This window comes from Ailuropoda melanoleuca, chromosome 16 (assembly GCF_002007445.2).
Source record: "Ailuropoda melanoleuca isolate Jingjing chromosome 16, ASM200744v2, whole genome shotgun sequence".
Taxonomy (NCBI): Eukaryota; Metazoa; Chordata; class Mammalia; order Carnivora; family Ursidae; genus Ailuropoda; species Ailuropoda melanoleuca.
In genome coordinates, this window is record NC_048233.1 from 45,743,156 (window position 1) to 45,759,197 (window position 16,042).

Consider the following 16,042-nt stretch of genomic DNA (forward strand, 5'->3'; position numbering starts at 1 on the left):
GGCAGTTCAGGGGTGCCCAGCACAGCTGGTGGAACTCCAGACATCAGCTAAGGGGTGGTGTTCTTCTGGAACTATCTCCTCAGAGGGTGGGATGTGCCTCTTCCTGGAGGCAGGCAGGCGGGAGAGGTGCAGGCCCCAAGGACTTGTAGGCTTCTGACCTGCCTACCCAGCCTGCCCTTCAGACCTGGTTCTCAAGGATATCTGACAGGGCCCCTGGTCCACCACCATCCTAATTCCCATCAAGGAGGGCCTCTGAGTGGTGATCTGTGTTTCTCCCCCAAAAGTTTGAAGAGCAGTGCCCCAGTCTCTGTGGAGTGGAAGTGGATGGCACTCTTCTGCTCCCACCTGAGGCCCAGTGCTGGTCCTCGCATCACCGTGAGCTCCAACCCTCCCCTCTCTGCTCTTTTCCCCTGTGGGATCTGCCTCTCCCCTGTCCCTTTCTGTTTGTCTTCCTCTGTTCTCTTCCTGCCCCCTTGCCTTTCCCATGCCTTCTTCCTTCTTCAGTCCACAGAGCTGTTTGCTTTTTAAGTGTGAAGGGTTTTCTGTTTCTTGTTCCTTATTTAAAACATCAATTAGTTAATTGGTTTCATATTCAAGGGAGGACCATCTCTAAGTTTGAACTTGAATTATGTGCTTCAGTTAAGTTTTCTTCTTTAATAGTTAGTGAAGTGTTATGGCCACAGCCCTTCCCAGCGGTGTGGTCCCTGCGTCTGCATCTGTGCAATGGGGAGAGTGATGCCCCTGTCAGGGGTAGCAGTGGCCAGATGGGTGGATAAATGCAATCCAGACAGCGACAAGCCCCCCGGCCCTACCATTTGAATTACCCCAGGGATGTGTTGATGGCTGCTGAATGGTCCCAGGCAAGGGCCTCAAGTTTTTTGGATCTGGCTCCAGATTGACTAAGACTCTGTGGTTTTGAGGGCTTTGTTTCTGTGGTTACTTGGGCTGGAATGAGCTCTGTGTCAGCCGCTGCTGGTGGAGGTGACCCTGGGCGATCTCCGATTGCGGACGAGTTGTCTGCATCTGTTTGACTCCCTGACTCTGCCTTACTTGCTGGATTCTGCGAGTTGCCTCCCTGGAAGCCTCCCTAACTCTGTGTCGTCTGTGTGGGTGGGCCTCCCAGCCCTCCCCCCCCCCCTCCCTCTCTCCCATTTCCCCTCCACCCTTCCTTACCAGATACCTTTCTTCGCTCTCCGCTTGCCCCACCCCATCCCATGGGGTCAGTGGCTTGCTGGTAGGGAGAGGCAGTTCTTGGAGAGGGAAGGAAAAGCTTCAACTGACATCCCCAGAACTTGTCTATTATACTCTCTGACCATCTCACCATTGTCTTTGGTCCTCTGCCTCCACCCATTCTTAAATGTGGGCAAGCTCCCTCTTTTTCCCCTAGACCTGTGCTGTCCAGCATGGGTGCCATTAGACTCATGGCTAGGGCACTTGAAATGTAGCGAAAGTCCAAACTGAGCTGTGCTGTCCGTGCAAAATACATCCCTTATTTCAACGACTTACTATGAAAAAGACATTGTATAATATCTCATCAATACTTTTTATATTGATTACATGTTGAAATGATAATATTTTGGATGTGTTGAATTAAATACATTTATTATAATTAATTTTCTCTCTCTTTTCAGTCCCCCCCCAAAAAATTTGACTACTAGAAAATTAAAAATTGCATTGTGGCACACATTATATTTCTGTTGTAGTGGTTCTTAAGCGGTAGTGATTTTGTCCCCCAGGGACATTTGGCAATAGAGATATTTTTTACTGTCATGCTCAGGGGAGAGGGGGTTGCAATTAGCATCTGGTTGGTAGAGGCCAGGGAATGCTGTTAAGCATCCTGGAGTCCATAGAATAGCCCCCCACGACAGCAAATGACCCAGCCCCAAATGCCCAGAGTGCCAAAGCTGAGAAACCCTGTTCTGTTGGACACTCTCGCTTTGGGTGATGTAGTCTTCTCTTACGGGCAATGACTTCAATATCAGAGGTCCCAGGGCATCGCAGAAAGAGCATAATGGCCATCATCAGATACCTGCAACCACGGGCAGGTTACCTGACACTTCAGAGCCTCCGTTTCATCATCTGTAAAATAGTCCTAATGATGCCTACTCTAGAGATTTCTAATTAGTAAATGATATTGACATATACCACACCTGACACAGAGCAGGCTTCCACTGAATAGAAGTTACTGTTCCTGTTAAAAATTGGAATCTCTTCCTCTCTTGGCTCTGTGGATCAACTGTGGGGATTTCTACACACCTTCCAGATTTTTCTATGAGTACTTGACACGCAACAACTTGGAAACGAAATCTCTTTATGGGTTATGTGTGTCTTGTGTACCCTTTCCATTCCCAGCTAGTGGGACCTCTTCACCCAGCCTGAGAGGGGCTTCCTTCCAGAATTCTGCCCCTGCTCTTTCCATATCCCTCTACTGTGTGCTTGGTGAACTCCATCTTGTTCAGGAAACTTCAGTTCTGTTTCTTTTTTTTTTTTTTCCTTGTGCTAAAGTGGGAGTCCCTGTGGGCAGAACATGCGATGTGTCCACCTCTATCCAGCACTCAGTGTCATGCCTAGAAAAAGATGTGTTAGTTGAGTGGTTTTTGAATGAATGAATGAATGAATAAATGATACCTATCCTTTCCTCCTTGGTTCATGGGTAGGAGCATGTACCACAGGAGCTAGGATAGTGTTTTCCAAATGCCTTATTTTTCCTTTTAATAGCTCTGCAGAGCTGAAACCTTGTCCTTACCTACTCATCCCTCCCCCTTCTACCCCCACCTTGTGTTTGCCCAGGGGAAGCAGTTCATGCTACCTGGAGGCTTATGGTAATTCTTCCCCTCTGGGGTCACAGCCAGGACTCAGTTCACCTCTGGATCCCAGAAGTCCTGCCTTCCGCATGTGGACTTCCTCCACCAGCCTACAAGGTGGTTCCCCAGACATTCCACTGGCCCAGGCCTGGCCCCTTGCAGAGGGCGGGTGACCTAGACGCCCAGGCATGCCTTCCTCTTGGTGGCAGAAAGAATTCCCCAGCAGCCCCTAGCCCGGCTATGAGGAGAGGCTTTCCAGAAATGTGCCCTTGAAGATGCTTTGATAAAGAAAACGTGTTCTTTAGCAGGTGGTAATCATGGGCAGGCACGAGGGTGCAGGGTTGGAGTCTCCCAATGTCTAGACGCTGTGATCTATTCACAGTTTTGAAAACATTTTAATTACAAGCCACTTTACAGTGTAAGGTAACCCACTTTGAAGAGCTTCTGGGCAAGTTTGCTCATCTCTTTTGTGGCAGCTGCAAGTGGAGTCAGAACCCTTGCACTGGCGAGAGTGGCCCGGAAGGCATGTGTTAGTTGCTGCGTCCGCTGCTCTCTGCTGTTTTCTGCACGATGTAAAGCCCCTTCACTGGGGAGGAGCCTCTCTGGAAATACGCGGGGATGTGTCTTCGGGAACTGGCGAGGCACATCCGGATTTGGGACTTCCCTATACAGCCTTCTGTGGGCTGGGTAGCGGATATATCTCCCAGCCCCAGGAGATGGATGGAGGTACAAAGACCAAATGGATTTTCCCGTGGGCAACATCAGGATTTGCTCTCACCTCTAACTGGCTTCGTGACTTCGGAAGTTGTTTCCCCTACCTGACCCTAACTGTTGCACTGGCGGGAGATGAGAAAATCCCTGCCTCTTTGCAAGTTTCCTTTCTTTCCTTCTCCCCAAAACCTATGCTTTGAAACAAATTGTTTCACAAATAAGCTTGCACATCTTAGATAATATCTTCCCTCCATTTTTGAAAAATCCAAAGGCACATCACTTCTTATGGGCATTTCTAATAAGCCGCAGATAATCTGTGTACCCACTAAATTGATAAAACCCCAGCAAAATTAAGCAAGACTGGTGGTTAGTAGCTTGGGGCTGAGTTGGACAGACCTGGGTTTGAAACTTCGCTCTGCCTCTTAGCAGATAAATGTTTTTGAGCAGTCAGACCTTCGCTTCAATGTCACCAGAGACAAGGAGATGAAATAGTGCCTACCCCTTAAGTTAGTTTCTGTCTCATTTAATGAGACAGTATGTGCACAGCCCCCAAGATAGTGTCTCAATAAATACTGACTTCCAGTATTTTGGTCAGTCTCTGCAAGCATCCCGATTTGGGGTAAACGTATGGTTTGGTGGGGTTCCTTTATTTACTTGGCAAGCAGCTCCTGTGGATCAGGGGCTATTCTGGCCCCTGGGGATACAGCGTGAATGAGCGAGACAAGTTACTGGCTTTGATGGAGCTTTCATTTCAGAGGGAGAGAGAGAGACAGTGAACTAGTTGACAAATAAAAAGGAGATTGAGGGTTGTGGCAAGCACCCTGTGAAAACAAGAAAAGGTGGTAAGAGTAAATGGGGGTGGGGTGTGGAAGATACCTCTGAGGAATGTGATCTTTGAGCTGAGACCTGAATGGTGAGAAGCCACCTCTGTACAAGAATCCAGGGCAGGGCTTCTCGGCAGCAGGAGCAGTAAGGGAAATCCACCAGAATTCAGGGGATATTGACAAAGACCTCCGGGCTATCAGGAATCCCTCCTCGGATCCCCTAAGGTAAAGGGGTCACTGTGGAAGGAGGCATCAGATGGGATGATCTAAGCCAGCAGTTGGCAAAAAGCCTAAAATATTTGCTGTCCGGTCCTCTGCAGAGGAAGTGTGCCGACCCCTGATCTAAAGTCCCTTCCAGCTTGGACCATACACACCCCTGTGGGCTCGGGGGGCACAGGGCAGCTCACTGGTGCAGGGGCCAGCAGCCTGGCAGACTCCCGGGTGCCGAGGCTCCAGGCAGGGTTCATCGGCCATGCTACAGATAACCCTGATAAAGGCAACTGCCCCAAGGAATGTGAAACACTCCCAGCCTTGAAACTGGCAGGATTGTAGCGTCCATGTCCCAGGGTGAGCGGGACCATGAGGTCTCAGAGGTAGAAACGCTGCTTTCACTTAAAGAACTTCTGCTCAGGAAGAGGGGAGGGAGGCGACAAGCTGTTGGTCATTGCTACCGTTTATCGAATGCTTACTCCATGCTCTGCTAGGTGCTTCTGTGAACAGTTCTTGATCTACTCCCATCACAACCCCAGTTGGTAGGAGCTACCCTAATTCCTTGTGTGTATTTCGGGAAAAGGAGGTCAGGTAACTGGACAGGAATGAGCTGCTGTGCCAAAAGTCACGCATCTGGAAAGTGGCCTTCCTGCTTCAGAACCCGGGCCGCTCACTTCATGGCCAGGTGAATGGCTTCCCGGCAGGGAATGTTTATCTGTTTGCATGCCTGAACAAAGTCATGCTCAGAGCTAGAGCCATAGTCACCCAGTACCTGCCTAGGAGGCTGGAGACCCTATAAAAGAAAAGGATGAAGGAAGCCACCCTGTTCTTAACAGTATGTTCTTACAGTGTATTCTCACCTGCCGTCTCCTCCTTGGGGAATACCCCGGGGCTCTTGGTGGAGGGTTTGCTGGTCCAGATGTGGCTGTGGAGTGGCAGAGGCCCTCGGCCCAGAAACAGCTGCTGGGCTCAGGTAAATAGTCTCTCCTTTGGTGACCTCAGAGCAAGAAGAGTCGGTGAACGTGGAAGGAGCGCCTGGTCTTTCCTCACGATCCATTACCAGGCCCATGGTGGCCTTTCTGTAGAGGTCAGCCTGGGCCAAGGCTGCTGTCCACTGATAGGGCCAGCCTGGCCAGTCACCCTGTGTGGCCATGGGATGAGGTGGCCCCAGTGGAGGAGTCAGAGTACCCATGAGAGAGAAAAAAATGGGCCAGAAAGGGGCAGTGGACCCGAACCCTTGGGAGAAGTGTGTCAGAGATGGCAGTGTAAGAAGAAAGAGCCTGATGGGGAGGTCACGAGGACCACGCAGGGACTCAGGGCTCTGTGCTTTGCGAGCTGTGTGATCTTAGGCACGTGTGCGACTTGAGTGTGTGTTTTGGAACCAGAAGCCTGGCTCGGGATGCCAGCTCCTCCTTCCTGGGATGCAGCCGTGGGTGCTCCATTCTACCATTCTGGGCCTCAGTTTCCTTATTTGGGGCTGCTGTGAGGTTTGCCTGAGTTAACACATGTGAAGCACTTAGCTCGGTGTGCGACACAGAATTCAGGTTCAGTAAATGCCAGCGTCACCCGAGTCTCAGTTCCTCACCTGCAAACTGGGAAAAGCTGTGCCACCTTTACAATGGAGGTGAGTTCGTATACTTCAAGCATCTGCTGCAGGTCGGCTTGCGCGCTTCTCTTGACCTCAGGTGGCCCCCGGTCATGGCACCTGTTGAGTGGAAACGTGTGTCACCAGGCTGCCATGGTGGGGGTCTCCGGGCTGGGAAGGCATAGGGTGGTGGAGACCCAGCCTGTGTTCAGCCTTTCTCACTGGGTTAAGTTACCATGGTTCTGGCCGGAAGGGCTGTCCTGCCATTGCTGTAGTTTTCCTACTGGATCCTGCTAGCACCTGCTGCTCTCCCAGCCGCCTCACCAGCTTGGCCCCCAAAGGGCGCTGGTCCACCCAGAGCCTGCCAGCTAGGCTCACCTCTCTTTTTTCTCATCATTCCTGAGCGCTGAACCTGTGCCAATCTAGTTGCTTGGGATACAAAGGCCAGCCGGAGATGCCTCTGCCTTTGAGGAGGTCGCACATAATTAGAAGTCACTGGTACAACGGAGGGCTGTGTGGATTCCCAGTCTGCTGCCTCCTGCCCCCGTCACCTGCAGCGGTCTCCATGGCCAGTGACCAAGGGCGCGGTCTCCGACGCACCTTCTGGGTTTGAGTCCGGGCTCTGCCTCTCACTAGCTTCAGCTATGGCACGCTGGGCTCAGGTGGCTGCGAATGAGGGGCTGAGTGCTGGCTATCGTCACGTACTGTGGGGACCCACACCTGACCGAACTCAGAGGCTCTCAGAGCCTCGGCAAAAAGAGAAAGTGATAAACATGGACTAGTGGATCTATTTCTGGCTGCTAGATTGTTTGTGTATCTTAGCTCTACTTTTCCCCACATATGGATCATAACTGGCCTGAGATTTCTTAGCTTTGAATATATCTGGCCTCAACCCATCTCAGAAGGCTCCTTCCCCTGTTCCTCCTCAAGGAATGTGAGATTCCTCCACACCCCTTTTTTTGGGGTCTTGGAAGGGCCTGGGACTGTTGTTTTCCTGAGGGAGAAAAGGGAGCCAAGACAGCCAGCTGCTCTGCCCCAGACCCTGCCCCTTGACTAGAAACTTCTGGCTGATAACTGCAAACACCAAAATGCCAGCACCAGAGCCCAGGGGACAAAAACTCCCAGGAAGAAAGACCATCGACGGGAAGAAACCCACACTCCAAGAAGCAAAATAGAGTGCAATTTGTCACCTCAAAAGAATATGTTTAAGATACGCACATTTCATCATAAGTAAATTTTATCTTAAAAAAACAGAAAGGATTTGTACAAATCTTGAACTCCAGTCAAAGATATTCATCCTCGAGTATTTGGGAGGAAATGTACTGATTCTGCAATTTAGTTGGAATGCACCAAAAAAATAAGATTAAGTTGATGGGTAGAGGGATGGACAGACGAATAAATATGTGATAAAGTAAGGAGAGTAAAATGTAATTATAGAATCTAGGTGGTAGGTACTTGGTTGTTCACTAAAATCCTTTCAACTTTTCTGTATATTTGAAAACCTTTGGGGGAAAATGTTGCAAAGAAAATATTGTAAAGCTACTAGATTACAAACAGAAAAAAACAGTCCACAATGGAAAAATATATCAGTAGGCTTGGAAATATTTACCAACATTTAAAATGCTGTTTGGAAAGCTGGATGTTAATATGAAGGAAAATAAAACTAAGCCTATATATTTTCTACAATAGATTCCCTTTTTTTTGTATTAGAAAATACATAATTTTTATTTTATATATTTTATATATTATATATATAATTGGGGAGTGGAGAATGTTCCAGACAGGGGGCAAAGCAAATGAAAAAGGCCCTGTGTGTACTTAGGCCATTATGGCTGGAGCGCAGAGAGGGAAGGAAGTGTGGTTGGAGCAGAAAACAGGAAAATTGGAGGGGAGGGTCATGTAGGGCCCAAGGCCATGATAAGGTCTGATTTTGAGCTCTGTGTGCCTTGGGAAGACACTAGAGGTTGTGAGCTGGGAGTGAATGATTTGACTTTAGAAGGATCTTTCTGTTCCTTTGGGGGAGGGGACAAGGGTGGAAGCAGGGCCCTCCTCCCACTCCCTCCAAACCCCTCCCTCTTTCTGGCCCAGACCTCAGTGTGCCATTTCTTCTGTCTCCATATCCCTGGCCTTGAGCCTCCACTCATGGGCCACCTCCTAGAGGGGCCTTTCTTACCAGTCTCCAGTCTGTCCCTCCAACAAGCTTCTGCAGTCATCACAGGTCGTCTCCAAACAATCCAGCTCTCCTGGTTTCTGGTGTACTTTTTCCCTCATCCTAGCCAGCCAGTCTCTGAGGCTTGGGAACACCAGCCCTCTCTTGCATCCTCCATCATGGTACAGGCTGCCCAGTGGTCCTTATATGTCATGGTGGAGGAGGGGACACGTTAATCCTCTACCACCTAGTGCCCCCACGAACCCTGGACGAGTGGATATATAGGCTTGTGATTTCAAGCATGGACTCTGGGGTCACAGGTTAGCTCCCACTCTAGTTCTGTGACCCTGGACAAGTCCTGTAAGCTTCCAAAACTCCGGTTTTCTCAGCCATCAGACGGCGATACGTATGATGGGTATGCCTAACTCGGGGTCTCTGTGGGAGTGAATGGGGTGTATTTCTTACAAAGGGCCCAGGGCTCCTGCACATTGTAAGCAGGCGGTAAGTGCAGACCTGATTTCTACCGCTGCCGTCATGACCACTCTGTATGGCTCTGCCCAGTACGGGAGTGCAGGCACCAACAAAGGTGGGACTGGCCGGAGTTGGCCTTGATTGATTGGGCACGTTGTCATCTGCGGAGGGACATCTTGCGCTCTGCTGCTGGGGGCGGGGGCTGGGCGGGGGCTGACACGCCTGCCCTGACGTCAGGGGACTCACACCCAGGTGGGGAGGTACCATGAGGTACCCACAGCACCGGGTGGCAGGAAGCACAGTGCTGAGGGTCATACGTAGAAGTTCAGACCAGGGGTCCAATACCAGTGCACTCACAAGGCTGAGGGACAGAAGGTGTGCCAGTGAAACTGTCCCCGAAAATTCAGCCCTTGTGGCCACTGGGTGTAGTTGCTCCTTGGAGCACTGGCTCAAGCTGGAAGGGAAGGACAGGAGGGAGTGGAATATTTCTCAGAGGGATTTGTGTGTTTTTGAGAGCAGGCAGCGAGAACAGGATATCTTTTTCTTTTTCCTTTCTGTAAATTTCTGAAGTCAGTAAGTGGTGGTGATTGTTACTCAGGAATAACTGGGTGTGACTCAGGTATAGGAGAGTCAGGAGCGGGCAGGGCCCTGTCCAGTCCAAGGAGATTTCACTCCCTGCCCAGAGTGGCCCTTGAAAGCCCCAGGAAGAGCCCCTGCCTGCCCACCCAGCCAGCAGACTCCTCCCCAGCTCGAAAGGTCAGTGGCTTCGTCTCTCCACTTGGTGCTGCCCCGTGCGGTGGGGATGTGAGCCCTGGCCCCTGCCGCAAGCCCCTGGACTAGCATGTGGGTGGCGCCTACGATCGGAAGACTCTCCGTCCTGTGATTCCGAGGTGATCTGTTTATGCTCCTGGTAACCCACTAGCAGTCAGGGCCCTCCTGCCTGGCTCAGATGAGCAGCTCATCCCAAGAGCCAGGGGCCAGCCACACCGGGAGCCAGAACGCTGCCCCGGGGGAGCCGGGGAGCCGGCCTGCAGCTCAGCATGCTACCAGGGAGATGACACTGTGCACAACCTCACAGGGCTCAGCTTGCTGCCAGGGCCGCCCGCGCCCCAGAAGCTGCCGGAGGAGGGATGCACGGCCCGTCGCCAGACCCTCACAGCCACGGCCACCTGCCAAAGTAGCTTCCTGGACTTGCACGAGCTCTGGCTCCCTGCAAGCACAAGAGGCTTGGCCTAGACACCGGCTTAGGCCCTCTGCGCAGTGGTCCCGTGCACACAGCCTGCAGCCCAGCTCCGTTCCGCAGGCCAGGGCGTGCCGGGAAGCAGTGAAAGTCCCCTCGCTTCATGCCGATGGCACCCCGAGGTCTGCTTTACCGTCCTGTCAGACGCGCAGTTCGGAGCACAGGCCTGGGACCCACTTTGCTTCTGTTTGTATCCAGACTTGACCACTTCCTCATCATGGGGCCAACACGAATTTCTTACTCTCTTTTGCCCCTGTTTCTCTGCTCACAACTGGGGATAACAAGGGCACCCGGAGCAAGCAGCTGAATTTCTTCTGGTCCTCAGCTTGATTAAAAAGCGGAGGTGATGATGACGCTGACCGCAGAGGGCCGTGGGCAGGACCCGATACATGAAGTGATTGGGATGGTGCCTGGCACCTGGAAAGTTCTGAGCGCGATACGGTTTACGTACTGGAATCCTCCTCTTCAACAAGCTGACGGATGGCAGGCCCTGGTCTGCCCACTGCCTGCAGGTGCTGGCTCTCTGCGCCCCGCCCCCGGGAACGTCTGCACACACAGCTCCCCAGGAAACTGGAGGCAGAGTTGAGGAGCGGAAATCAAGTCTCCAGACTGCTAACCCCTGGCTTAGCCCCTGGTCCTCTTGGGGTTTCCCTCTGGGGACTGAATACCTTTTGCATTCTTGGCACAGCCCCAGGACACCCACCCACTTGTGGATTGGAAGCTGTGCCGTGTCATTAAGAAGTGGGGAGTGCTGGGGCGCCTGGGTGGCACAGCGGTTAAGCATCTGCCTTCGGCTCAGGGCGTGATCCCGGCGTTATGGGATCGAGCTCCACATTAGGCTCTTCCTCTATGAGCCTGCTTCTTCCTCTCCCACTCCCCCTGCTTGTGTTCCCTCTCTCGCTGGCTGTCTCTATCTCTGTCAAATAAATAAATAAAATCTTTGGAAAAAAAAAAAAGAAGTGGGGAGTGCTTGCGGGGCTCCTCCTGGGTGGCGCGAGAGTCCTGCGTGGCCGAGGCTGCCCAGCTGAGGGCCTGAAGCACCATCTGTGCCTTTGACCCCAGGGCTAGTCCCCTCGTCCCCTCTTCCCCCCCTTGATAAACAAAAGCTGATTTTTCCATGTGGTGTTTGTCTCTCCACGAATGCGGAGGCCTGAGCACGGCCAAGCTTATCTATACAATGGACTTCCTGCTGGTGTTGGATCTGCCCCACTCCCCACTGGGTCATAAATTTATGTCGCGGAGCACACTGATCTGCTGACTTCCGTGAGCCGGTGGCCTTGGCAGACCCCAGCTCCCGCCTCCCCCACCCCCCGCCTGGGTGGGAAATGCAGACATAAACCCTGGCTGACATGAGCTGACCATCCCAGTGACTGACAGGGAGCCAGAACTGGGTGGGCGGGGAGGGTGTGAGAAGTTCATTCATCAGTCAACTGTTTATTGAGGCCTCTTGTGTGTCAGGCCAGGTACTGGGCTCTGAGCATACAGAAATGCGGAGGACACGGGGGACAGCTTTTGAGGAGCACTCCTGCTGGCCTGGGAAACAGATGCGGGTAATTATAACACGCAGAGCTGAGTTCTGGGGTAGCATTAAGGACAGAACCTGTGGACGGAGTGTAATTTGGGGCTCAAGGAAGGCCTCGGGGCTGAGTTTTAATGAAAAGTTTTCTTCCCTTGGCAACACATCCTCAGCAGTGAGAGCCCAGACAGGTGAGGGAAATGTGGAGAGTTTTTTTTTAAGTGTGAGTTATCACAACCCTTTGCACCTGTGGTCTGTTTGCACCAGGCTGGACATCCAGCGCATCACCTGTGGGCATGCTGGGGCGGCCGCCTTCTCTCCTGTCCTTTGCCCAGGCCCCTGGCAGCTGCAGCTTTCGGCCTCCGCTCAGAACTCCGAGTTCCCATGTTAATCATAACAAGTGTGTTCTGAGAGGAGCTGGCAAGGCCCCTGCCAGCAAACCTTCTCTCCTGTCTTGATAACATCTGCACCGAATTTTCTCCCTTTGTATAATTAGGTATTTGCTTTGACTTGAGATTACAGTGTGACTGGCGTCTCTGAAATTTCAGGCCCGAAGTATGTGCTGGGCCCCAGAGTGGTGGGAAAACTGAGCTTTCGCCAGTTTCAGGTTATCTGGGAGGGTGGGGAACAGTGCGCCGGCTACTGTCGGCATGAACACTGCCCAGCAGCCCCACAACGGGTGGTAAGGGAGCTCCTGCCTTACTCCGGGAGCAGTGCAGGGTCAGGCCTGGTGGACAGAAGGACGCAGGATGGCTCCCCCTCCTTCTCTTCCTGCCCTTCTTCCCCCCACATCCTCCTACCCCCCTACCATCCCTGGCCTGGGAGTGACAGGACTCAGCAAACGGGAAAAGATGCACTAACTGCAAAGAAATGCAGTGAATCCAGGCTTAACCCCAAAGGCAGCCTCAGAGTGTTAGGGCTTGGAATCTTCCTTTGAAATGCCCGTCATGGTCTGGCTATGTCAAGCCAGAGGAGCTGTTTGGGGTGTGAGATAAGGAGTGGTTCTCCTCTGTCTGCTCCAACCAGAAGGGAAGCAAAAGGATTTGCATACCCACTCCCCGACATCTCTGGAGTGAGCTGTATCTCAGCAGTGACTTCATTTCCCCTAATGGGGTTTCCACAAACTCCCTGGAAGGTTCCAGCCAGTAAGCCATACTGATTGTGGTGTGGGAGTTTCTGATATGCTTGTTTGTACTTTCCCTTGGAGACCCCAGAGGCCCCAGAGGAGTGATAACTGGATGATGGAATATTTGCTAGGGGAAGGGAAATGCATTTTTTAAAGATAAGGTTTGATCCTGAGCAGAGGGGAAGTTCCCAGATGCCTCTGCAATGTTGAACAGTGAGGTGTGGGTACAGGTCTTCCCTATTGCCTCACTGGAGTATCCTCAGGGATCTAGACACCCACCCCCTCCGCCCCAGGTGGACTCTGGCCTCTTGAAGGTGCTTCAGGGGCTGCCTGGGGGTGGGGTGGGTGTGGCACAGGGTCTCTGACTCTCAGCCAGAATACCGCTGTTGCCCTCTGTCTTTACATGGTACTGATGACTTTGTTTAACTAGAAGGGCTTTGCCCAGGACAGCCTGTTAGGTCATTCCATGTTGTCCCTTCTCTCCTAATAGGCGTAGCTTCCTTGAGAAAGGACCGTTGTCTTGCTCACCATTGCAGGATCTCATTGAGACCTAGTGTGGGACTGGTATAGAATCCGGTTTTTCCCCTCTGCTCCCCAGGGCCCCGGTGTCTGTGGGACCGTGGCCATACTCCTTCACTTGGTGTTTAGGGCCTTCAGCGTCCGGCTCCAGACTGACCCTCATCTCTTTCCTCTCCTTTCTTTCCGGCCTCCCAAAGTATCCTCCTCTCCATCCACCTTGAACTTCTTTGTCTTGGAATGGGTGACCCCCTCTGCTGAAACGTTCTTTCTTCCTTTTATTCCTGGCAGAAGTAGGGCAGAAGTAATAACAGCATGATGGGTCTGGAGTGAGATCACCTGGGTCTGCATCCTGGTTCTGTCCCTCTGGATCTGGGAAACCAGGGGCCCATTACCTAGCTGTGTTGTGCCTCAGTTTTCCCATCTGTGAAATGAGGATAACAATAGTTTCTTCCTGTCCGATGTGTTGTGAGCTAAAACACATGACTCACATAAACTGAGTGTCTGGCACGTAGTAAGGGTTCAACAGATGTAGGCTCTGGTGACGGTGAGGATGGGGGTGAGGGTGAGGATGAGGATGGGGGTGAGGGTGAGGATAGTGGTGAAGATGAGGGTGATGGTGAAGATGGTGATCATTGTTAAACACCTTCTCTGTGAAATCTTTTCCAGCTTACCAGGCCGGGTCAGCATTTCTTCTCTGGGGCCCCCAGTGGAACCAACCACAAAGAGTTCTGGTTTCTTATCCCACAAGTCTGAGTTTGCCTCTAGACGGGTGTCCCTGGAAGACAGGGACTGGGTCTCAGTGACAAGAGTGAGAGTGTCTACACTAGTGTGTACCAAACTCCATAACACGTGCTTTTTCTTCTCATACAAGTATTTTATGGAGATAGAATTCACGGACCATATCATTCACCCTTTTAAAGTATATAATTCAATGGTTTTAATATATTCACGAAGTTGTGCAACTGCAACTACTGAACTCTAAAATATCGCCATAAAAAGAAACCACATGCCAATTAGCAGTCCTTCCCCACTCCCCTCTCCCCCTCCCCTGGCAACCACTAATCTACTTTCTGTCTCCATGAATTTGCCAATTCTGGACATTTTATGTAAGTGGAATCATACCATCTATGTCCCTTTGTGTCTAGTTTCCTTCATTTAGCGTGACGTTTTCAAGGTTCCTCTATATCTCAGTACTTCATTCCTTTTTAGAGTTGAATAATCCGTTGTATGGATAGACCACATTTTGTGTGTGCATCAATTAATGGACACTGCAGTCGTTTCTGGTTTTTGGCTATAATGAATAACGCTGCCATGAACATTCATGTACACGGCTCTGTGTGGACGTGTGTTTTCATTTCTCTTGGGCTTTTGCGTAGGAATACAATTGCTGGCTCATATGGCGACTCTGTGTTTAACTTTTTGAGGAACCACCAAACTTCCAAAGCATCTGTACCATTTCACATGCCTGCCAGCAATGTATGTGGGTTCCAGTTTCTCCACATCTTTGCCAACACTTATTTTTGTCTGTCTTTTTGATTAAATCATCCTAGTGGGTGTGAAGTGGTGTCTCGTTGTGGCTTTGACTCGCGTTTCCTTGATGGCTAATGAAGCTGAGCATCTTTTCATGTGCTTATTGGCCACTTGTATATCTTCTTTGAAAAAAATTTCCATTCAGATTATTTTCCTATTCCTTAATTGGGTCATCTTTTTTTATTATTGTTAATTTGCTAGTCCCTTATCAGATTTCTGATTTGCAGCTATTTTCTCCCATCTGTGGGCTGTCTTTCCACTTTCTTATGGTGGCCTTTGAATCACAAAATGTTTTAGGAATGAAGTCCAATTTATCTCTTTCTTCTTTTGTTGCTTGGGCTTTTGGTATCACATCTAAGAAACCATTCCTAATCCAAGGTCACAGTGATGCACCATAAGCTTTTTAAAAGCAGTCTTATTTTTGATAATTCTATGAGGAAAGAGTAGCAGACCCATTCACAGATGAGGAAGCTAAGAGGTCAAATGCCAGAGCTGGGGTTTAAGCCCAGGTTAGTCTGACTCAGAATGGGTCAGGTGTATCTTTGGCTGCCTCCCCCCAAGTCCCTATACCTCTGCGTCCTTCCCAGGGTGTGGCACAGTGCCTAGTTAGGCGCACAGGTAAGGTACCTTGGGTGGATGAATGGCAGGCCCCAGCAGGTGCGTGGTTCGTACATGGCTGGTTGATTTGAGTGGACCGTTACATGGCCGGTTGATTGACTAGGGGTTTGTGTCCACAATGCTAGAGGTCGCTGAATGTCTCCTCTCTTGCCTCTGCAGTGTCTCATCGTTGGGGGAGGACCATGTGGTTTGCGCACTGCCATTGAACTTGCCTACCTAGGGGCCAAAGTGGTGGTGGTGGAGAAGAGGGACACCTTCTCCAGGAACAATGTGCTGCATCTCTGGCCTTTCACCATCCATGACCTGCGGGGCCTGGGAGCCAAGAAGTTCTACGGGAAGTTCTGCGCTGGCTCCATCGACCACATCAGTGAGTAGAGTCGATGGTGGCACCCCTTTCAGGAACGGGGCTGGCCCTGGGTGGGGCACGCCTCTCCACATTGAGGGGTCTCCGGGATGTTCCAGCTTACACATCCCTGGGGGATCCATACATTCAACCCACAGACATTTCATGCGGGGCCTGCGTTGTGCCCCACTGTGCTATGAGCATCACGAGGTCGGGGCCTGCGGCGTGCCTTGTTCACCGGTGTCTCCAGGGCGTAAAGAGTGCTTGACACATGGTAGGTGCTCAGTCCACTTCTGTGAAATGAATGGATGAAATACGGGAAACAGAATTGGAGGTGGGTAACACGGTCCGCATGTCAGAGCGCTCACAGAGATCATGTCAGGAAAAGACTGCGCC

General features: G+C 51.2%; 1 protein-coding gene across 15 annotated transcripts in view; it reads left to right on the plus strand.

Moving 5' to 3' along the window:
• The window catches only part of MICAL2 (microtubule associated monooxygenase, calponin and LIM domain containing 2), a 177,956-nt gene that overhangs the window by 66,695 nt on the left and 95,219 nt on the right, over positions 1-16,042 (plus strand). For all 15 annotated transcript variants that reach the window (XM_034645367.1, XM_034645368.1, XM_034645369.1 and 12 more), the window contains exon 4: positions 15,463-15,670. In XM_034645367.1, coding sequence (XP_034501258.1) covers positions 15,463-15,670 — 208 coding nt within the window. The remainder of the gene's footprint in view (positions 1-15,462; positions 15,671-16,042) is intronic.